At 55.0% G+C, this 21,630-nt stretch overlaps 1 protein-coding gene across 22 annotated transcripts in view; it reads right to left on the minus strand.

Annotated features, from left to right (window-relative positions):
• The window catches only part of afdna (afadin, adherens junction formation factor a), a 50,641-nt gene that overhangs the window by 2,335 nt on the left and 26,676 nt on the right, over positions 1-21,630 (minus strand). For 6 of the 22 annotated variants that reach the window (XM_053881087.1, XM_053881086.1, XM_053881085.1 and 3 more), the window contains 25 exons: positions 21,544-21,611; positions 20,541-20,746; positions 18,336-18,356; positions 16,670-16,815; positions 16,139-16,233; positions 15,797-16,062; positions 15,408-15,551; positions 15,149-15,347; positions 14,845-14,951; positions 12,856-12,936; positions 8,227-8,292; positions 8,089-8,162; positions 7,905-8,023; positions 6,900-7,100; positions 6,730-6,821; positions 6,444-6,638; positions 6,144-6,264; positions 5,674-6,076; positions 5,358-5,605; positions 5,085-5,299; positions 4,841-5,020; positions 4,273-4,317; positions 3,532-3,666; positions 2,010-2,535; positions 21-105 (listed from right to left, as the gene is read on the minus strand). In XM_053881087.1, the coding sequence (XP_053737062.1) occupies positions 21-105; positions 2,010-2,535; positions 3,532-3,666; positions 4,273-4,317; positions 4,841-5,020; positions 5,085-5,299; positions 5,358-5,605; positions 5,674-6,076; positions 6,144-6,264; positions 6,444-6,638; positions 6,730-6,821; positions 6,900-7,100; positions 7,905-8,023; positions 8,089-8,162; positions 8,227-8,292; positions 12,856-12,936; positions 14,845-14,951; positions 15,149-15,347; positions 15,408-15,551; positions 15,797-16,062; positions 16,139-16,233; positions 16,670-16,815; positions 18,336-18,356; positions 20,541-20,746; positions 21,544-21,611 (4,038 nt within the window). Of the gene's footprint in view, positions 1-20; positions 106-372; positions 2,536-3,531; positions 3,667-4,272; positions 4,318-4,840; positions 5,021-5,084; positions 5,300-5,357; positions 5,606-5,673; positions 6,077-6,143; positions 6,265-6,443; positions 6,639-6,729; positions 6,822-6,899; positions 7,101-7,904; positions 8,024-8,088; positions 8,163-8,226; positions 8,293-12,855; positions 12,937-14,844; positions 14,952-15,148; positions 15,348-15,407; positions 15,552-15,796; positions 16,063-16,138; positions 16,234-16,669; positions 16,816-18,335; positions 18,357-20,540; positions 20,747-21,543; positions 21,612-21,630 lie in introns of those variants that run through there. The other 16 variants (XM_053881098.1, XM_053881101.1, XM_053881090.1 and 13 more) reach the window with 13 other exon arrangements.

Below are 21,630 nucleotides of genomic sequence, written 5' to 3' on the forward strand. Positions count from 1 at the left end.
GCGACCCCGCGCCGCCTCACCTCTTGCTCCACTTGTCCCGCGGCTCCTTGAGGACGTCTCCGGATCCTACAAGTCCTGCAGAGTTTCCAGTGTACGAGTTAAATCCTGTCACGGCGAGAGCAGAGTCAGCAGCGTCACACGACCTGGCCAGCTCCCCGAGCGGCCGGGTCACCACCCGTGACCCGGGGCGGTGACCCGGCCGGCGTCGGGTCACAGCTCGTCTCACAGACCAGCAGCAGCAGCAGCAGCAGCAGAAGGAGAAGAAGAAGAAGAAGACCTGAAGAAAGAAACTCGAGCGGCGAGGAGTTAAAAGCTGTGAAGAAGAAGCAGGTCACATGGTCTGTGGACACCGGGTCAGATCCAGAACCTGACCTTTGAGCCCGCAGATCTCAGCGTCGTCGTGTCATCCAGACAGTTTCTAAGATTCGACTCTCTCTCTTGCCACTGGAACCTTCACTTTGGTTAGAAAAGACTCCTCAGCTCTTCAGTCTGCTGCTCTCCTGCTCCCAGCCTTCCACTTCCTGCTTGCTCCTGTCCTGAACTGGATCTGCAGCGGCGACACGACGACACCGAGTCCGACTGGTCCCATGTTCTCAACACTTGGTCCGAGTGGAGCCGCGACGTGCTCGGAATGTGACCGACGGTGGCGCTAAACAACTCAAGTAGCAACACCGAAGGACAGTTGCCTCCGTGCAGCCGGCGTGAAGTGCGTAAACAAAGCTTTAACATGAAATAAATGCTAGCTACTTCAGCGCTTCAACAGCCTGCTAATGCAGCTAACACAGGATCAACAGGCTTCAGTGGCCCAGTCTTTTCAGAACGTGATGCTCATACAGCTAAGGTGCTAATGTGGCTAACGTTCTTGTGTTTGGCTTCAATGCTAATGATGCTAAACTCAAACGCCTACCATGTTACAGTGGCTTAACACACCACCAAGTGCCACAAGCTCCAATACTAGCTGTTAGCAAATATACTCGACACAAATGCGTTTGAAGTGCTGACTTGTAGTAGCTTGGAAAGCTAATGACAGCGTTGAGCTAACGTGTCACTCTTACAGAGGAAGCTTCACCAGCGGCACTGACATGGACAAGCTAGCGCTAATGATAAAGAGAGTTGGCCAGCACAGTTCAGGACACTTCCTGACACCCCGCGGCTCCACCCCGCTGACATGAGTCGCTGCAAAGCCTTGTGGGAAACGTCAGATGAGAAGCAACCAGCCAGCAGAGAAGAAGAAGAGTGGGAGGAGTCAGAGAGGGGTGCGAGTCCGAGCAGCAGGAAGCGACAGATGAAAGCAAAAGACATCGAGTCGGTTACGAGCAGCCGAGTGGTTCCGAGCCACATGCAGGTCAGATTGAGGGGCGGGGCAGGGGAGCAGCAGCACGTTAGTGGTCGCTGTGAACGTGAAGCAGCGGACGACCCGACTCTTGGTCCGTGGATGTTCACCGCTCTCCAGTTAGCTGAGGTCAAAGCTAGCGCTGGCATTTCTCGTCCTTGCGTCTCTGTCTCGCTGGCTTCATGTCTGTTTCCACGTCCTGTTTCCTTCCCGACTCTCTTCTCTCTGGCCTCAAAAGCTTCTTTCTTTTGGTCTGAGCACAGTGTTATTTTCTGTCTCCACCGTTCACACGCCTCAGGTGAACAGCCACGGACCGGCGGTCGCCGCCGCTCGCTCGGGGTCGGGGCCCAGCCAAGCAGCGACCAGCCAGACACTGGGGAGGCGGCGAGCGACAACACCAACAGTACTACGATTGGGCCCGTCTCAAATCTGCAAAAACCTGACCATCGATTGCTTTTGTCTGTCGGCTCATGGGGGAGGGGGGGAGGGAGGAGGGCGATGATTGGAGGAAGTGAAGACAACAATTACAAGTCTGATTGCTTGGAGGTCAATTTGAGGAGTCAGGTGGAAGGAAGGTGGAGGAGAGAAAGAAGATGGAGGAGAGGAGAGAGTGAGGATGAGGTGGCGGAGCTCTAGAGGGCGCTGCTGCCTGCCTGCCTCCTCTCTCCGGTTCTACCTGTCAAGCCTGCGGGGGCGCCGGCGCTGGCCCGGGCAGGAGGGGGGGGCCCTGTACTGTTGGAGTTGTGGACCGGCGTCTGGAAGGAGCCCGACAGGAAGATGCCGTCGGAAAGAGGGCGGGGCTTGCGAGCAGTGGGCGGCGGCTGAGGCTTGCTGCGATTGGCCGAGAGGTCGCCGTACGACTTCCGGGTGGCTGACAGCTTGACCTGACCTGACTGGCCGCCGCCGCCGCTCGCCGCTCTGGTGGCTTCCTCCTCGTCATCGTCGTCGCCCGCGTAGGAGACGAACTTGGCGGTGTAGAGCGTGTCGGGGGAGGCGACTTGGGTTTTGAGGTAGGAGGTGTTTCTCTGGGGGGGTGGCGGGGGCGTGTTAGTAGGGGTGTGTGGGGGCTGGTAGTCCCGCGGGAGCGGGGGCCGATACAGACCGGCCGGCTCGTCCGGCGTCAGCAGCTTTCTCTCCGCCTCCTCGTGCTGCCGGCGCCGCTCCGCCTCCAGGCGGGCGTAGTACTCCTCCTCCTGTCTCCTCTGGAGGGGGGGGGACAACCTGTTAGTAGGCGCCACTTCAGCAGGGGACGCTAGGCTAACATCAGAGGCTGACATGGGAGACTAGCTAACACAGGGGCTCAGCTAACATCCCTGAAGCTAAGACAGATAGCTAGCGTGAAGACAGCCGCTGCCGACTGCCTGTCCTTGCTGAAGACAGAGGATAGCAGAGGAGCTCCTGCAGCTACGTAGCCCACGAATGTGTGACGCTAACGCAGCTCACAACTTAGCATTAGCACAGGAGCTAACAGCTAAACAAGCGTCCTCTGAGCAGAGCTGACATGCTAATGCATCGGCCCGCGGCGGCTCCTCCCCGGGACCCTGACTGAAGCTGCGGCGGCACTAACGGAACCCTGGCCCCGTCGGTGTGTGTTGGTCTTCTGAGGGCTCTGACCCGTCAGCGGCTCTGCTCCTGGGCTGCTGTGTGGGTTTGTGGGGATCCGAGCGGCTGAAACGGTGCGACTGCAGGCCGGGCTGCAGCGGCGGCGGCGTCTCGTGTGAGGCGGGATCTGAGGAGACTGCAGGTCCCAGTGAGCGTGTGCGGTATGGATGATGGTATGATGTGGGGGAGGGGCATGTGTGGTGTCGAGCGGCTGATGGATGTTGACACGACTGAAAACATGGCCTCCAAAATAAACAACAACAACCATGGTGCTGGTGGGTGGGTTCTGGAGGGTCACATGACACTGCACATCACATGGGGCGGGGGGGGGAGAGGTCATGCCTGGACAAGTTCACTTTCAATCGAGGCGTTAACATCTGTCAAACTGATGCAGGACACGAAGGTTGGGACGGAACCTGCTCAAGTCATGAAATCTCACGAGTCGTGATGACACGACACATACATGTCAAACATACAGTTCTCTAAAAAGCATGAAACAAAACCTGGTCGTCGGGCCCTGAACTATCGGCCGACACTTTTGTCAACACTGAAAGAAGCACCGACTTCCTCCCCAGCGGGAAGAGAAAGGCACCGACCTTCTCCTCGGCCTCCCTCTTGGCTCGCTCCTCCTCCCTCCACCTCCTCTCCTCCTCCTGCTTCACTCGCTCTTCCGCCTCACGTTTCCTGATTTCCTCCAGCTGCTGCTTCCTCCGCCGCTCCTCGTCCTGCAGCTGCGCCGCCAGAGACAGAGACAGAGAGAGAGAGAGGGAGAGCGTCAGGTGGGCGGCCGCGCCGCGTCGCGTCACAGAGGCGCCGGGGCCGAACACACGACAAGCATGCAGTCGACATGCAACACGTCAGCGGAGCGACCGCCACACGGGACATGGGATGGCATGAATGTTGGAGGGTCAGTTCAGTGGCGCCCTCCGCTGGTGCAGTGAGAGGAGGCAAGCGCTCGTCCTGCACAGTCAACTGGACTCACACACGGCAGCAAGTGTCTCAGGTGGTGGACCCTGGAGGTGAGTAAGGTCTGTGAGAGGAGGAGGAGGAGGAGGAGGAGGAGGAGGAGGAGGAGGAGGAAGAAGAAGAAGCGAGGTGTTTGGGATCATCCTCGTGAACGGACCCTTGAGGAGGAGACGGACGAACACACACACAGACGGACGGATGGATGAGAGTCACGTGACGAGCAGCGTCTGACCAGATGAGGGTGGACTCATGCAGGCGCCGGCGCCCGGCTGACTCTTAGTCCCACAACGACACACAAGTCCAGATGGGTGAGGAGGAGGAGGAGGAGGAGGGGAGGGGGTGCGGACTGGTCAGTAACAGGAAGAACATACCAAGTCTAGAACAGAGATAGCTGGGACAGCAGTCTGCTGCTGCTGCTGAAGAAGAAGAGAAGAAGAGTGTGAGCGGGGGGGAGGAGGTGGGAGGGGGTCCCTCAGAGAGGAATGTGCGAGGAAACAAATGAAGAGGGGGGCAGGAGGAGGAGGAGGAGGAGATTCAGTCAAGTGAAGACATTAGTTTGCTGCTGTGGTGACGACCGGAAGAGGAGCGGAGCGCCCTCGGGGAGTCGCCATGTAGCTTTGGTCTGCAGCGCGCCGCGCCACACGTGCTAGCCCTGCCGCTAACAGCCGCCAGCTGGAGCGCCACGTCGCCATCGCCCCGGCTGCGCGGGAGGTGTCGCTGCACACACCTGGCCTGGGCGGAGCTCCACCAGGGCGCCGCTCGGCGTTTGCATCATGTGGGCGACGAGCCACACGATGCAAAGAGCAGCGAGCGGCGGCGGCGGCGGCCCCTTCAGCCGATGGGGTCGAAGCAGCTGAGCACGGCCAAGCGATGACAGAAGCATGTTGCAGATGCACAGACCCCGGCTCCTCTCCTGTGGCGACCGACCGGGAGTCTTACCCGAGCTCTCTTCTCGGCCTCCAGTCTCTGCATGATCAGCATGGTGTCCACGTCCTCGTCGTCCTCCTCCTCCTCGTCTTCGTCGCTCTGCTTGGACTCCTGCAGCCGCTTCTGGAACTGCCACTCCAGCATCAGCTTCCTCAGCCGGTCGCTCTCCTCCGCCGTGCGCTCAGGTTTGGCCTGCAGTCACCAGGCAGTCAACCCTTGGAGCTCCTCGCCGACGTCTTCGCAACAGCCTGCTCACCTGCAGCTCCTGGATCTCCTTGTCCAGAAGGTCCACAATGTGAAGCTGCTGCTGCTTCTCCGCCTTCTCGCGGGCGTCTCTCTTCCAGGGGTCAGGAGAGAGACTGTCGCTGGCCGAGAGCTCCTCCTTGCTGATGGTGAAGTACTGCAGGTCTCTCCGCTCGATGGTGCGGGGCTGCTGCTGGGGGAGGAGCTCCCGGATCACCGTGTCCATACCTGCAACACAGCAGCCGTCGGCACACGAGTCCCCAGCACGGAGTTTCCGAGTGGCTACCTGGAGGGTTGGCGCCGCCGTGCGGGGGAGGGAGCGCCGTCCTGGGAAGACTGGACAGCTTCTCGGGTCTGGATGGAGGGGGCTGAGGCTGAAGCGGGAGATAGGGCTGGGGCGGGGCCATGGGAGGCTGGTGGTGAGGAGGAGGAGGAGGCTGCATCACTGCGCCATTGTTGTGAGGCTGGACGGGCATGACGGGGTTGGCCCGGATCTGACCCAGCTTCCTCTCCTGCTCTCTCCTCTTTCTCTCTCTGAGGACGCCACGGTGTCATGAGCGCAGAGCAGAGCAGGCGGGCAGGACGGCGGCGGCGAGGCTTACCTCTCCTCCTCCAGGCGAGCCTTCTCCTTCTCATACCAGCGCTGCTGCTCCTCTCGCTTCTTGCGGTCTGCCGCCTGCTGGGCGGCCACGGGGTTGACGGCGCTGGGCGGCGGAGGCGGCGGCAGCTCCGTCTGCGGGTCGTAGTGGTCGTAGGCCTCCGGGTAGGGAGCGGGCGGCGGCGGCGGCGGGGGCGGGGGGAGGTCCGAGCGGGAGGGCTGCTGGGCCAGGTGCGGCTGCACGGCGTGAGGCGTGTTGGGCGTCTTCCACCGGCCCGGCCCCGTCTTCTGATTGGACGCCTTGTTTGAGGACGAGGACGAGGCAGAGAAGTTGAGGTGCTCCTGACTGGACGTGGACGACTCCAGGGAGGAGGAGACCTGCGGCTGCGGCGCCCAGTGGTCCGGACCTGGAACGCAGGCAGGGTCAGTGGACTCGGGGTGGAGAGAGATTTCTCTGCTGTGACTGCTCCTGACCGGCAGGTGGCCCTCTCTGGTAGTCCAGGTCTCGGTGCTGGTAGTGCGGCTGCATCCTGTCGTCCGGCCTCAGGGCGCCGGGGAGCGGGTACAGCTGGTCCTCCTGCGAGTGGCTGACCCGCTGAGGAGAAAGAGAGGCGTCAGTGAGACCTGTCCCGCCCTCCGTGGCTCCTCCAGCTGCTCTAGAAAAGAAGCTGACGGAGCCACAATGACGTCTGCCGCTGGTTTGTGGCCGCGCTGCTGCGGCCACATTTGGACAAAACAACGACTCAAGACGTGACCGTGTGCCTGAGGCCTCACCTGCATGCTGTTGTGCAAGGTGTCCACCACCGGGAGTCGCTCTCGCTCCTCCATGCCCTGCCAGTGCTGGCCGGGCCCGGCGGCGGGACCCACCACCCGGTCCTGGCTTTTGGAGGCCGGGACTGTGAAGTACTCTCGGGGGTAGGTCTGGGTGGGGATGGGGTAGGCCTCGGGCCGCGGAGGGGACGGCTCCTCCTGCGGGACAGAAGCATCACGGTGACGCCCGAGCGCCTCACGGCCTCACCAGGCTGAGGAATTCCACACGGCGCTGCCAGCGGCGACTCACGTCAGCACACAGGTTTCCAGTGGACACAGAGGTGATCTTGGTCCCCGGACCTCCCGGGTAGACGGGCTTGCCTGCAGGACTCTGACCCTGATCTGTTCAGAGATCACCACCAGACAAGTTCAGGAAGTGCGAACGGCGTGCGATTCCACGGCGCCCTCTGGGGTACTCACTGGCCACGTTGGGACTGGAGCGGTGGTCGGCCCGGTTCTTCAGCAGCCGCTCCTCGCCGCTCATCTTCTTTGGTTCCGGATACGAGTCCCAGCCGGCCTGCGGACTCTCTGGCGAGCCGTTCTGCACAGAGTTGTTGTAGAGCTCGAAGCCCTCGCTCTTTGGTCGCATCTTCCCGTTCTTGTCTCGACCTCGCTCGGCAGCTGTGAGACCATCAGAGGAACACGGTGGGACATTCGTGCGCCAGATGGAACCGAGCCGCACTGCCTTCACACCACATCACATCACCAAGCACCTGACACTTCTTCATGCTTCACCCATTTTCAAAAAGGGTCAGGTCCGAGGCTTCTTCAAGTCGGACCCACTTTTCTGTCTGGTTGTTGCCTCACCAACAAAATGGCTTTGTTCTTACAGTATGTCCTTAATTCAGCAGGGACATTGGAGCCCTTGAGAACAGTGAAAGCTCATGGTCTCCTTCAAGCTCCAAGCGGGAGCTTCTCACACGAGAGCTCTGCTGGACAAGACGCTTCCATCACCTTCAAGAATGAACCCTGACCCCCAACAAAGACCCCTCTCTGTGCTCGCTGCTGTCGGGGGTTCGGGGAGTTTCGCTCCTCGGGCGTCACCGGAGCTCGGGCTCATCTGAGCAAAGGACTTCCTCAATGAATCAGGGGTCACATTCCAGCAGACAAAGAGCAGCACACAGCCAGACAACCCGGTAAAGAGCCGGGGAGCGTGTGCGCACACAAACCCTCATTTGTGTGGACGGCGTCAGAGTCCAGCAGAACAGAAGGACAAAGAGCCGCTGTCCCGGGAAGGTCTGCTCTCTTTCCACTGTGACGGCCACATTAGGTTTGGCCCAAAACCTCCACCATCCAGAGCAGAAAGAGACCAAAACTGTCTCTCGGCTGAAACACGCCGTCACCCTGAAAGTTCTCGGGGGTGGGGGTGATGTGACCGCTGGTTCACGAGAGGATGCGCGCGTGGCGCAGTGTGTCGGCGCTCACCTCGGGGCATCATGGGGCTGGGCTGGTTCAGGAGCGTGGCCAGTCCGTGGTAGATGGCTCCCTGCTTGGCCACCTCTAGCGTCACCACCGAGCCGGTCCTGGTCATCAGCTCGGCCGCCCTGAAGCCAGAGAGGTCACAGCTCCGCTCAGACTCTTGTTTTCCGCAGCTGGCTCTGACACCCACCTCTCCTGGGACAGGCCCACCAGGCTGCGCCCGTCCACGCTCAGCAACTGGTCGCCGGCAGCCAACCGTCCGTCCTGGAAACCACAGCTGCCTCAGAAAACATGAACCCATTTCCCAGTCTGACCTGGCCACACCAACCATGTCGGCGGCTCCTCCTTTCACCACCGACTTGATGTAGATGCCCAGCTTCTCCTGTCCAGCACCCTGCAGGGACAGAGGCCAACCACGTGACATGAAGGCAACGGATCAAACACTGTGCCATGGCAGGTCCGGCGCTGGCCTGACTAGCAGCAGGCCGTTCAAAGTTCACCAGCGAGAGTCAAATATTTGCAGAGAGACTTGGGATTCAGCAAGAGAACTGCAACACGACCACTGGAATTTTCCTTTCAGTGCGTATAACAGGTACCGGCGAGAGAAATGAGAAGCCACTGTTCTGAGGTGAACAAGCGGAGTCGGCCAGAGAGAAGCAGGAGAGCTGAGACTCTGCAGCTCCATTAAGTGGCTGATAAACTGCCGGGGAGATTAGGATCTTCATTCGCTGCGTGGCGGCTCCCGTCCGACCCGGCTAACAACACACAATCGATGGGGTGGAGAGCCAGGTCCAGCGCCTGCATGAAGCTGGAGCAGGTCCTTCTAGGGAAACTAGGATCTTTGTGCAGCCTGACCACCAGACTCCTTCACAACATTCCGCTCGAACGTGACCTATTATGGGCCGGCGCTTCGGTCCGACGTGTTTTTCCCCCGTTACAGGTTTAATGTGGAAAAGAGTCACACGAGATGAGCAGCAGCTCAAACACCTCCAGCCTCCCAGCCAACCCTTGTCATGAACCATTACAAACGCACAAGATAGAAGATGAACAGACCAAGCAGTGACTCTGACTCAGAAACCAGGAGGAGCTCTGGAAGCATGGGGCGGATCCTGGACTGGGGTCAGGCGGTTTTGAATGTTCTGTCTCAGCGAGTGGCTGGAACTTGTCTTGGTGTTCTTCTCACCAGTCTCCTGGAATCTGATGGGAGCACTCGCTTTCACTCAGCTATTTGACCTTGATCACGACCAAGTGAAGCCAAGCCACAACTCTGGTGTCCCACAGCTTCTCTCACCTCTGCAGCTCATCATCTCGTCCTCGCAGAGCAGCAAGTCCAATGAGGCCAGTTTCCTCTGCGACATGAAAGCCACTGAAGGCCATAACTCATCACAGCAGACGGAGCAGCGTCTCTGCTCCTTTTTCATGGGCTGGGGTCCGGGCGGGCCCAAGACCAGAGGCTGTTTGTGGGAATTCCTTTGCAACTGTTCAAAGGCAGCTCAGCAGAAGGAGCGGGGGCTGAAGTGACACACGGCTTCAGAGAGGAGCCACATCTGTGGACGTGTGTGTTTGTTCACAGAACCTCAGACTGGTGAAACTGGGGAGCACATCTGGAGCCCCGCGCGGCCCTGCTCAGGACGGACCTATCGGGAGCGTGGTCACGGTCGACGAGACTCTGGTGAGGCCAAAGCACAGGCGTCGCTGTGGATCTTCCGATTCAAACAAGACCTTCCCCGACGTCAAACTCTTCATAAGAGGAAGCAGTTCAGCCAGGTCAGAAATGCTGTCGGCGCCGTGTCACATTCCTGGGCAAATGAAAGGCCGCGCAGGCCCTCGCCCACTCTGCTGAGCTCAGCTCACTGGACCACCAGGGCCAACAGAAGTGAGACCATTCAGGTGCTGTCAGAATCAAAGCCTGAAATGTTGACTGGACTGAACACTTCATGAGCAAGTTGTGTCGCTACCGGCTAGCCAAGTGTGGAGCCCGAGGACCAGGCGCTGAACCGAGAGAGAAGTGATCGGCTGAGCAGCGTCTTTATCAGAGAGAAGAGGGGCCCGGCCCCGAGTCAGATGACGGTGATCCCTGGCCCCTGGTCCCTCATCGGCTCCCTGTGGCGGCGTGCAGAGGCCGCCGCACGTGCTTTCTTCACTCATAATGGAGGAGTGGAAGCTGCAGTCGAAGTGGGAGCAGATGTGTTTGCCTGCCAGAAACCATCCGCCCTCCACTGGAACTTGATAGCACCCCCAAATCTGACTTCCCAGAGAGCCAGCCCCAGAAGTGTTTCCACAAGCTGACGCTGAAACCGCCAGCGAGTTTACACCTGGTGTCACGCAGTCGACGCTTGTCCTTGACCCAATCGCCATGACGCATCTAATCGCAGCCACAACAACCGCCTGAGTCACGCCCGTCGGGCCAGAAGTGCCCAGGCAGCGCAGGGAAGGGGTGACTCAGCGCGCTTGTGGCTGCAGCCGCAGCACCTGCCACCATCTCACCATCAGCGTCCCTCTCATCACCCTCACTTCTGCAGCCACAAACATGTCCCGCCGAGCCTCTCGATCTCAGGAGGACCAGCTGGGCCCCGTGTGTGTGTGTGTGTGTGTGCCCTCTCTATTGTCACGGGCCGTGGCAGCCAACGAACACTTGGACAGAACCTCCGAGACAGACTCTCCTGTCCACTGCAGTAGGAGTCTTCTGCAACAGAACTTTGCTTCAGTCCTGCTGCAGGATCACACTTGCAAAGTGAGCAGAACACAACATTCGACCTTAATAAAGCACGAGGAATGTTACCCGACACCACTGCATCTCAGTTACAGTCTTACATGATAAACAGTCTTCAAACATGACAATATTTGTAGAATACATCTGAGAACTTGAGCAAAGTCTGGATATGGCGAACAGTTCATTACTCTCTCAAAGGGAACGTTCCAAAAATCCTTAGATTTAGATTGCATTTGTTGGAAGACATCTGTGTTTCGAGAATGGAAATGAACATGAGAGTTGCCTCAACAATTCCAAAATGATTTTACTGTCTGTGTTCTGAAAAAAAAGTCTTGAATAAAAAGAAAACAGTTTTGTCTGCAAAGCTGCCGATGAATGAAAAAGACAAACAAAGACGCTCATTGTGAAGCAGGGTCCTCTCAAACTCAAAATACTTATCAAGAAAAAAGGATCAGTTCCCAACAGACGAGGGACGACAGGAGGGAGCGCTTCCTCTGCTCCAGCTGGGATCAGTCCACACCAACACAATGGTGGGACAAACACATGGCTGCCGCTGATAACAGGCGACTCCACCTGGCGAACCCCGCCGCACATCCTCGCAGGTCGTGTCTGACGTGGAGAGTCCACCAAAGGTCATCTCACAAACACGTGCGCCTCGTATGTGTACACAAGTTTAACCATCAGCCCGGAGAACAAACACCACTGGAGCAGAGCGAGAGTCCACGTTACCTGGTCTCTGCGTCCCACCACCGAGAACCACATGCTGCTGCTGCTGCCGCGCTCACTGGGCCGACGGCACCTGCACGGCCCGGCTTTATATCCCGCCGGCTGGCGTGCAGCGACACGTCTGCGCCGGCGCTCACAGATCCATTGGCTAAGCGCTGGAAATGACTGTTTACCAGAGGATAGCAACTTCCCCACCGTGGCTCGGCGAGGTCCTGAAAAGTCTCGACCTTCGGAGCGCAGCAGAGCAGGAGGTGAGAAGTCTAGTCGGGACGGCGGCCGGTCGGAATGAGGCAAAGCGCAGCTGCAGCTTCACCACCTTCCTCACACTGTTACATAAGAGGACGGGAGTCGGCCCAGGTTACGAGAATCCCAGCAGCTGTTGGACAATACTACCTGACGCTCCTCCTCCAACTGTGTTTGAAAATAAACACAACCAGGAGGTTTCCCCGCGACATCCTTCCTTCCAAGTGTTGCTCTCCAACACACGCACACGCAGGGCTCCCATCACCAGCAGGAAAGCACTTCCTCTCTGAAGGAAGAGCGCAGCAGTCGCTCCAAACCATAAACTCACAATGCGGTGATCGAAGTCAGACTCTGAAATAAGTCGATCATTTTGTGCCTTTGGTCATGTGGACCAAACTCCTCCCACATTCTGACTCCAGAGCCAACGTGCAAATCCCACTCGAGATGAGATCCAATTCAACCGGTCAACAACCGGACCAAGACATGAGCCAGCCTCCTCTGGAGCTCCGTCATCGCAGTTCATTGGAATGAAGGCTCACTTTCCCTCTCTGAGTTCCTCCTCAATACACATTCAGCTACTATGGGTGAGGAGAGAGGGAGAGACCCAGAACCAGGAAGGGTAACCCCCGACCATGACATCATGTCCTCAGGACCGCTCTAACCAGGACGAGTCAACCTCAGTACATATGGAGGAGCCGCAGTCATCCTGCAGAACCTTGGACCAACGGAGGCGTTCGCCTTCATCACTCAGCATGTTGCAGCTTGCTAGCTCAGCTGGGGCTCGTTTCAGCTGCGTGGAGTCTGGGTGAGAGAGCCGTGACTTCCTCCTGGAGAACTTGCCGTCACTGTTTAGTCTCCGCTCATCAGACTCAGCAGTGAAAGTGTGCTTGACACAGCCGCCCATTGAGTCACCCAGACAACAGCAAACCTCTCCTCCCAGACCGGCCACTCGGCCTCCTCATTTTCAGTCCTGACACTCTTTATTCACAGCTTTACATCAGGAAAATGACTGAGATTTCAAAGAAATATGAGTTTGAAAAACTATAAGGGAAGTTTTTTTTTATTTAATGTGTCTACATTTCTAACCAATTTGGTGAAACATTTATCACTATAAACTATACAAATACTGGACTAAAAGACCTTTTCTCTCACGAGCTAAAGTGAAATGAAAAGTGCCATGTTTCAAATGATAATGAATTCATCAGCATCCCAGTCCATTTCTGAGCTGTAAAAAGCCTGACTGAACTGAAGGTAACAACTGGGCGTCTGGCTTACCTTGGCAGCCACGATGCTGAGGCCCATGCCATTGTGCTTCTTGAGCGTCACCGTGACGACCTCTGGCTCCTTCCTCATTGGCTGAAAGAACAGAGAGACAGGAGGCAGATGAAGCAGGTGAGCGAAGCTCTCAGGCAGGTTAGCAGGACGTCTGCGTCTCCCCTCTGGGACTGGAACACGGTGGAAGGAGAATGTGCAGAGAGAAGTGGGAGGGATGTGAAAAGGGAGGGATGGAATGGGGGAAAGGGGAAGACCACAGAGGAACCTGTGGTCGCTGGAAACCACTCAAGAATGAAAACCACATCGTGGTCTCACACACACACACACACAGGAGGGCTGGGTGGGGAGAGACAAAGAAACAAAACACTCCCCAAGTTTCTCACATCAAATGAAAACATTTGGAAAAGACGACATGCTGGCGACCTTCTGAGAGTGCGTTTGTTCTGGATTCATCCCGTTTCGTTTTATCATCGTAAAACACCAAACTGGATGAGGAGGCCCGCTAATCATCCACAAAGAGAAGAGGTCCAGATACTGAGCTCTGCTAGAGCACTGGAGCTGCTGCGACAGCTGAATGTACCGCTTCACAGGAAGCAGTAAAAATGGGAGGTGGAGCTGATGAGGGGCCGGCGGTGGATCTTCAGTCGTGAGTTCTGTGCATTTGAGGTGGAGAAAGAGGACCAAGCTCTCCACTGATCAGTGGACTTCTCCTCTCACCTGCTGTGAAGAGCTTCTCTCTCCAGGAGAGACTCAGAGAAGAACCTCTGCGTCCATATGAGGACGGTGGAGGACACATCCTCATTGAGGAGTTCAGCTGAGGGAGCCTCCTCAGCCTAGACTACTCTAACATGCTGCCCCCACCACCCCTGGACGGACTGTTCCCACTCGGCTCAGAAAGAAGTCCAGCAGCGGCTCATCTGGCAGCAGAAGCTGTGAAGCTGCAGAGGAGCCACGCCCGCTCTGCTTCCACACACACAACATTAATGAGCGTGTCAGACGCTCTGTCGAGACGCCAGTCACGAAATGCTAGAGTGCAGATAAACAGTCCAATTACAGAGGAAGTGGCTGTGTGTGCGCTCTGTCATCTTGCACCTCCACACCACACAACTGTGTGATTGTCGTCTACTCATTTCAGAGCGTGTGTGTGTGCGTGTCTGTGTGTGTCTGTGTGCGCACGCGCGCAGGAGTGTTTATGACAGGTATAATGAGAAGTGAACGGCCCCCGCGCTCAAGTTGCTGTAATTGCTGTCTCGGACCTGCAAGACCACACACGCACGCACGCACGCACGCACCAAACCGTCTCCAGACTTGGATCAAAGTTTGTAAAACTAGAGCTCGTGTTGAACATCTCTCTGTCGACTCTGGTGAGGACCGTGACGCAGCGAGACAGTGCTGTGAGTGGGGCTCTCCTGACCGCCTCCAACACACACAGATCCAGCGCACCTCTGTTGTGCAGCGTATATTACACCTTTGCAAAGCCTCTCCCCAAATCTGGCCCTTGCCCCGTCCATACAAGGTCAAGCTGAAGACCAGAACCAGCAGGTGCGCACGTCAACCATCCTTCTCGTTCCACATTTCAATTACTTTTGTCAGAACTTATTTCATTCAGCTTTCTTCCACATCATACAATTTAAAGGTATGTTTATGTGAGAAAAAAGAATTAACTTCTTATTATTCCATCATTATTTAATTATGGTCTAAAATTGTAAAATGAAAATGTTATTACATACTTTATTAATTGAAATGGATTTCTAGTTTTTGCACTGAATTACTTCCTGTCAGATTGTTTTCTCCTTTCTCCATTGAACATGTTTCAGAATCAAACATTATCGTTTTATGATTATCATTTCCTTTCCATGATTCCGTTTTGCTTTCCCCTAAAAACAACTGCCTCATACGGTTCGTCAAAAACATAAGTCTTTCTCCTCTTCACCGTTCGCCTCGTGTTGATAAAGGAGCACCATGCAGACGAGACTCTCACACTCCTACCATCTCGACGTTGTCGGCAGCAGAGAAGTGGTTGTCGCAGTCGGCTCCTTCGAAGTGGACGGTCCAAGTCCCGGGTGAGCGCGGGTGTGGCGTCAGCCGGCAGAATCCTGGAGGAAGGCAACAGAAGCGCAGGAGGTTTACGCTCACCCTGAACCATGTGGAGGAGGAGGAGGAGGAGGGGCGCCCCTCAGTGGTAGACAACGCTCAATGCACTCAAATATTCACGTCAATAAAGGACGCACAACACTCAAATGTACTCTGCTGTGGGGCCTTCAACATGACCATCATCATCATCACCCATTACCTCTCTGCAGCAGCGGGTCCAGGAAGTCCTGCAGACCGTTGGGAAGGCTGCGCACCACATCGCACGAGTAGCCGTCCTCGGGCAGAAGGAAGGGCAGCTGAAGATCAGGATCCTCCTCCAGCTGCACTTCTCTTCCGTCGCTTCTCGCCAGCTCGTCGGCCGTGTTTTCAGCCACCGCCACCACGTGATCGATCAGCTCCTGCAGAGACACAGCACAGTGTCACCAGGCGCACGGGACACGCTGGACCCTCGTCCTCACAGGGGGGATGTAGGGCTCGTCCGGGGCGCAGTGGTAGTTGTTCATGAGCGCGTGCAGCTGCAGCGAGTTGAGCTTGAAGCAGGTGTTGTGGATGTTCTGCACGTCCTGCATGGAGTACTTGTCCATGGTCAGCAGTGTGGTGGCCTGCAAGTATAAACACATCAACGGTCACGCAGGTCAGGAAGTCTTGTATCAGGACGAAAGAGGAGTGGGACTCAGACTGAGTCTCTGCAAACCAAACTGCTCCACAGGAAGTGGGTCTGTACACTCGTGAACATTGTCCACAATGACGGTACAGTTTGGGTTTTTTTAAGGAGAAGCTAGATTCTGAGTCGTCTCAAGCGACAGATGGACGTCCAATCAGCTCGCAGCGCAGCCCGCCAACTCACCTGAACGATTCTGCTGAGGTGGCAGTCGGCAGCCAGCTCCAGACCCTGCTTCTCCGCCCAGGCCTCGATGTGACTGAGCTGCTGGCGGAGGATGGCGCCCCAGTAGTGGCAGCAGAGGCCCGAGTCTGTGTCGGTCACCAGTTTGTTGAAGAGCCACATGTTGATGAAGTGGAAGAGCTGTGAGAACAGCTGGATGGTCAGCGCGGCATTGACTCTGCAGCGCCGCAGCAGCGACATGGCGCCGGTCAGTGTGTGCAGGACGTCCTCTGCAGACAGCAGACGCACAGCGTTGCTCACTCACTTACTCACTCACGGCTGAGGAGTCATGGTCGTCATGGTTACCGATCTTGGGTCTTTGAGGATTATGCTCCTCTGGGTCGTCCAGGAAGGCTGCCATGTAGTTGTTGAGGTCAGCCTGAAGGCAGTGGACCAGGTACCTGCAGACGTCAACACAACGGGCGCTTTAGCTCCTTCAAGGTTGCGATTCATCTGAGGCTCACAGCGAGCGGTCATTTGCAGGAACAGTAAAAGAGGAATCCCAAATATAGATTGTTTTGGCTCTGTATATTACATTTATTTTTTGACACCGCCAAGTAAAGCGCTATATCACACCAAAGTATTATTATTATCTAAGAATTCCAAATGACTATATTAATCACAGTACACATTGGTCGTCATTCATCTGCTAAAATGACAATGTATGATAATACATATTACTGAGTCACGCACTGGTATCTGTCTGTTGTTGGTAGCATTGCCCGCATCTCTAAAGCCCAACCCTTCTCTGACCACCAGGGGGCCTCAGTCACAACAGTAAGCTGACCCGCCCCCTCAGACAGACTGACTGACAGACGGACAGACGGACGAACTGACTTGAAAGCCATCTGGACCAGGTGAGCGAGGATGTCCTGGGCGTCCAGCGTGATGCGGCTCAAGTCTCTGTCCTGCTTGATAAAGTTGAGCAGCTCGGAGGCGTTGGCCATCCAGAACGCCAGCGCGCCGGCGATGTTCTTCTGCTTCTGCAGACACAGCCATCACAGGCACAGAGAGAGACGGAGTGCGTTGTTAGTGCGGGAGGACGAAGGCTTGACCAAGACCACAGCAGAGGGTGGGTTGGGTTTGAGCGGCAGCCAGAAGGAGTGGTGGTTACTTGAGAGAAAGACTCATGCCCTGCGGTGCCCGGGACCCTCCCTCAGAGGCACAAACGGAAGCGTGGTCATTGCCGTCGTCACTCAGTCAAACACATCCGACATCATTTCAGTGGACGATAATGACCAGTCTTCAGTCGCACTCATCAGACAGAATCCTCTCTGGGGTTCAGCCGCACGAAATGAAGTCGACATTCCCCAGTTGAACTTCTGAGTAACCAGCCATAACACACACACGCACGTCTCAACAGCCCAGCTCTTCTTCAACAAAGCTGCTGGGCCACTAACTTCCTTCACCCAGCAGCTCCGTCTGAGCGGCTGATTGGTTCACGTCCCACCCGAGGCGGACGGAACCGAGCTCGCTCCCCTGCACTTGTTAATGCCACGTCAGATCAAGACACGCAGACAGACCCGTCATTCAGTAACAGCCAGAGAGTGACAGATGGAGCCAAACGCATCCACAATGAGGAAACATAAAACAGGATGGTTAAACACATGAAGCACAAGGAGGGTGGTGGGGGGCGGGGCCTCTCGTCCACGCGGTCAGAGCGCCACACGAGACGGATGAGGGAGGGGAGGGGGTTGCTTTGGTTTCGCTGTGTTGAGTCACTGATCGATCATATGTTTTTAGTAGCAGGCAGGTCCGGGAAGCTGAATGGAATTAGTCAGGTTGATGTTGCTGCTTAGTTTTCCGGCTGTGGGAGGACGTTGAGTTAACGTTTCAGTTAGGGTGGAGAACATGAAGCAGCAGCAACAATGACAGGCTGGTCAGACGGAAGCAGAGGAGAGAGAGGAGAGCGCACGGGAGGATGAGCGATATGAGTCTGCCGCTGATGGGCCACATCGGGATCAATCCATATCCAGCTCCACTCAGGCCTCCTCAACCTTTGGTCACGCTGCATTAGTTATTTTGCCATTGACACCGTTCTTAGTCGATATTTTTAACATAGTTTTGTGAGCATTTGGTTCATCTCATTTATTTCACAACACCTTATCTAGAAACCTTTGCGTTTTTCTGGGTGCAACTTTCTGTTTTGATGTTCTTAGACATTCTTTATATTCAAGAATCGGTATCTTTGACTCAACTTTTTTCCTTGAATTATTTCCCCAGCCCCATTATTTCAACCATTTTGTTGTTGCAGTCAAATGAAGCTTTTATTCATCCTCGTCTTCTCCTTGCTAGAAAACAACCTTGTAAATAGAACACAAGGTCAATAACAGCAAGGAGGTTCCAGGAAATACTTCCTCCACCAAGCCAAAACAGAAAACAAATGTGAATTTGAGTCATGTCATTTCTTCATATCACCCATCCTGAGTAAGAAAGAGAGTGACAGAGAAAATAAAAGGAGGTCGATGAGTCTGCAGCAGCCGTATCATGGTGTGCTACCTACCTGATCCCCTTCAGGAATCTCCTGGATGGAAGGAGGAGGAGGAGGACACGTTCACAGGACAGAGAGAAAACACGTCAACAGCTACAGCATGGATAACGCACACTACCACACACACACACACACACACACGTGGTCATGGCTGACGATGTCAAGGTGCAGTGAAGGAGCCTGACACTGACGACGACTTGTGGTCTGGCGGAAAGCCACTAGGGGGAGCCAGAGTAGCTGTCACTGGTGCAACTCGTTGGACCTGTCCTGACTCAAACGGTTGTGATCACGGCTCTTCCAGACCTGAGCACAGATGTGGGAGGACCTCCGGGCAAAGCAAGGTCAACATGACTCCACTGTATTATCAGAGGAGGGGAGCCAGTGGAGCTCTGCTATTTGAACTGGAATAAAAGACAGTGTGTCGGTGTTGGTTGCTAGGAGCTGAGCGCTGAACAAATGAAAAGGAGGCGCATTAATTATCAAACGTCACTCCTGATACAAGCGCAGGAACATTCTGTCCAACAGCCAAACGTTGATACAAACGACACCTCAATGAATTTGTTTTGAATTTGTTTTCATCAACGTCCAGTTCAAAGAAAATATTTTCATCATGAACTACCGTAATTTCCGGACTATAAGCCGCTACTTTTTTCTCGCGGTCTGAACCCTGCGGCTTATAAAACGATGCGGCTAATATATTGATTTTTACAGGGATATTCCAATCAATCGGCCACCGATTATGAAAGGCTGAACTGGTTGTGATCTGTGAATGCCGACCACTGCCTGTCATTGCTGGTCACAAAATCCGATCACATGTGACAGCAGCCGTTCTGATGAGGCACCGCCCGTGGTTTGTGATGCGTCCGCTCCTCCCTCCCGACTCGCCGCTCGCTTGGCAACGGCGTGTCTAATGCGGAAGCTTTTTTCAGTCTGTCATGTCAAGTTTGCATCCTGCAGCACATGCACGTTAAAGGGCGTCAACGCCACGAATTCAATACGATATTTAAAACACCAGCACTTGACGGAGCACAGAGAGTTTTCTGGTGCTCATGAAAGTGAAACTACAGGAACCAGCGGTCACTCGCGACACTCGCCGGTCTGAGCGTGACGTTCAGAACGCGAAGCATATTGCCCGAGAAATAATCATTAATTTCACCGCGCCAGATGAGCAGCCTTTCTCAGGTGTCGCTTTAAGACGGAATCAACCGCTGCAGTCTTGTGTGTCAGATGCAGCGTTCGCGGTCCAGCACCTGAATCTGAAACGTTTGCAACCGTCCAGAGTGAGAACTTTCATGAAAGAGGTTGAAGACAGCTGCTTCAGCTGAGTGCTCTCCCTGTCTCTCGGAGCATCCCGAGTTTTCACAGTCTAATGAGCATGCTCTTTGCTGGCAAAAATATTGAGCTTCGTCACATCAAACCGATGACATCACAGGCGTTTTATTTACCTTTAAAGCGCTCAAATTGCGCTGTTTTCGCCCGCGTGTCCGCAGCTCTGCTGACAGAGACGATCTACTGGAGGGTGAAAACAGCACTTTCTGAACACTTTAAATGTAAATAAGATGTGAGGAGTTCATGACTGGAGTTCAGAACATTGGCAAGATTGTTTCATGAGTCAGTCTCGACACTGGACCCCGTTTTCAAAACTAGTACTAGAGGATCGCTAGAAGTGATCCTCATGCATTTTCTGTGGCGCAGACAGCAACGGTGCACCCGCGGCTTATAGAGCGGTGCGGCTTATGTATGAACAAAATCCATTTTCCTTCTTAGATTTGGTGGGTGCGGCTAATATTCCGGTGCGCTCTGTAGTCCAGAAAATACGGTAATAGCAGCTGATTCTGGAAGCATGTTCTTATGTTAGCTCAATGATGAAAATGAATTCATCCTCATATCTGGGAATTATAGGGAGTTTTGCTGCTCCCTCTCTGTTCCTGGCCCACTTCCTTGTTGTCCCTCGCAACACTCGACCTTTGCAGTTGTGTGGTTAAAGCTCATGTTCATTGTTTGCAAACCGTATCAGGTGCTATTTTTAGTACAAGAAAATGACTGTGCCCCCGATCCACTGTCTTTTGGGGTACTTCAGCTTATGGCCTCTTTAGTGAGTGGTGAGAGACGCTGGTGAGGATTCACTCACGCAGAGAAGTGAAAGTCAACGGCGTGACAGTTTGGTGAAGGAGCAGACAGGAAGTGGAATAGCAGGTTTCCCGAATGGTTACTGACCTGGATGACTCCTTCCATCATGCTCACCATCTTGTTGACGATGGCGATGACTTTGTGCGTGCGCTCCGAGGGCGACATGTCCGGCCGGTAGACCGGCGACAGGACGTAGCGGCAAGCCATGTACAGCACGTACGTGGGCGAGAGCTTGAAGTGCACCGTGGAGCTGTTGGTGTAGTTGATGATGGCGGAGAGGAAGGTGTCTTCCGCTGGAAGAGCAAACACAGCGATGAGCGACCGCTCTCTCCCAGTCCCTTTCCAGGAACACTCTTACGAGAAAGCGCAAGTATTCTAGCTCCAAAATAGATGACTTTAATGAGCAACATTGATGTGGCGCTCACTTGCTGCACCTGTCAGAAATAACAATCCAATAAGTCACTTTGATGAGAGCCTCCGTGTGAAGTTACAGCCACACTGGAAACCACAAAACACAAAGTGTGCCTCGTTTGAATGAGTTCGCTTTCAGCCCGCAAGGCTTCTGATGCATTGTGGGTCAGAGAGTGACTTCTGTGGACGGGAAAACTGATGATGAAAAATGATGACGCAGCACAAGGAGAGTGTACGGCTGCAGCAAAGTTCCACATGGGCAAATTCGCGACGTTCACTCACACAAAGCAGTGGGTTTCAACAACCACATGCAGCAGAATGCAAGCTGGGGAAAAAAGGTTCAAGGAAAAGGAGGGAAGACACAAGGATCAAAGTAAAAACATTTGGAGCCAAATGGAGAGTTTCAGAGAAAGACAAAGGACAAAGAGTGACAGGAAGGAAAGGTTGAGAGTGGCATGTAAGAAAGGGAGACATCAGAAATGGTCAGACAAGAAGAAAAAGAGTGACACAATCAAAAAGAAAAGAAGGGCAGTAGAATTGCATCACAGAACTACGAGACACGAAGGGTCCAGTGACAGTCCTGAAACCTCGGACCGACTTCAGAAGCAGGGTTCAGACAGTGCTGCGGTGGAGCCAGTAGAGCTAAAGAACAGAGCTGCGACTGGATGGAGCTACTCACAGTTCTCTCTGAACTCGATGCTGGCCGGCAGAGTCGACTCGCTCCGCTCTGACAGACTGTCTTGAGACCTGAAAGCAATTACGAGCG

Source organism: Synchiropus splendidus, chromosome 12, assembly GCF_027744825.2.
Source record: "Synchiropus splendidus isolate RoL2022-P1 chromosome 12, RoL_Sspl_1.0, whole genome shotgun sequence".
In the NCBI taxonomy this organism is placed as follows: Eukaryota; Metazoa; Chordata; class Actinopteri; order Syngnathiformes; family Callionymidae; genus Synchiropus; species Synchiropus splendidus.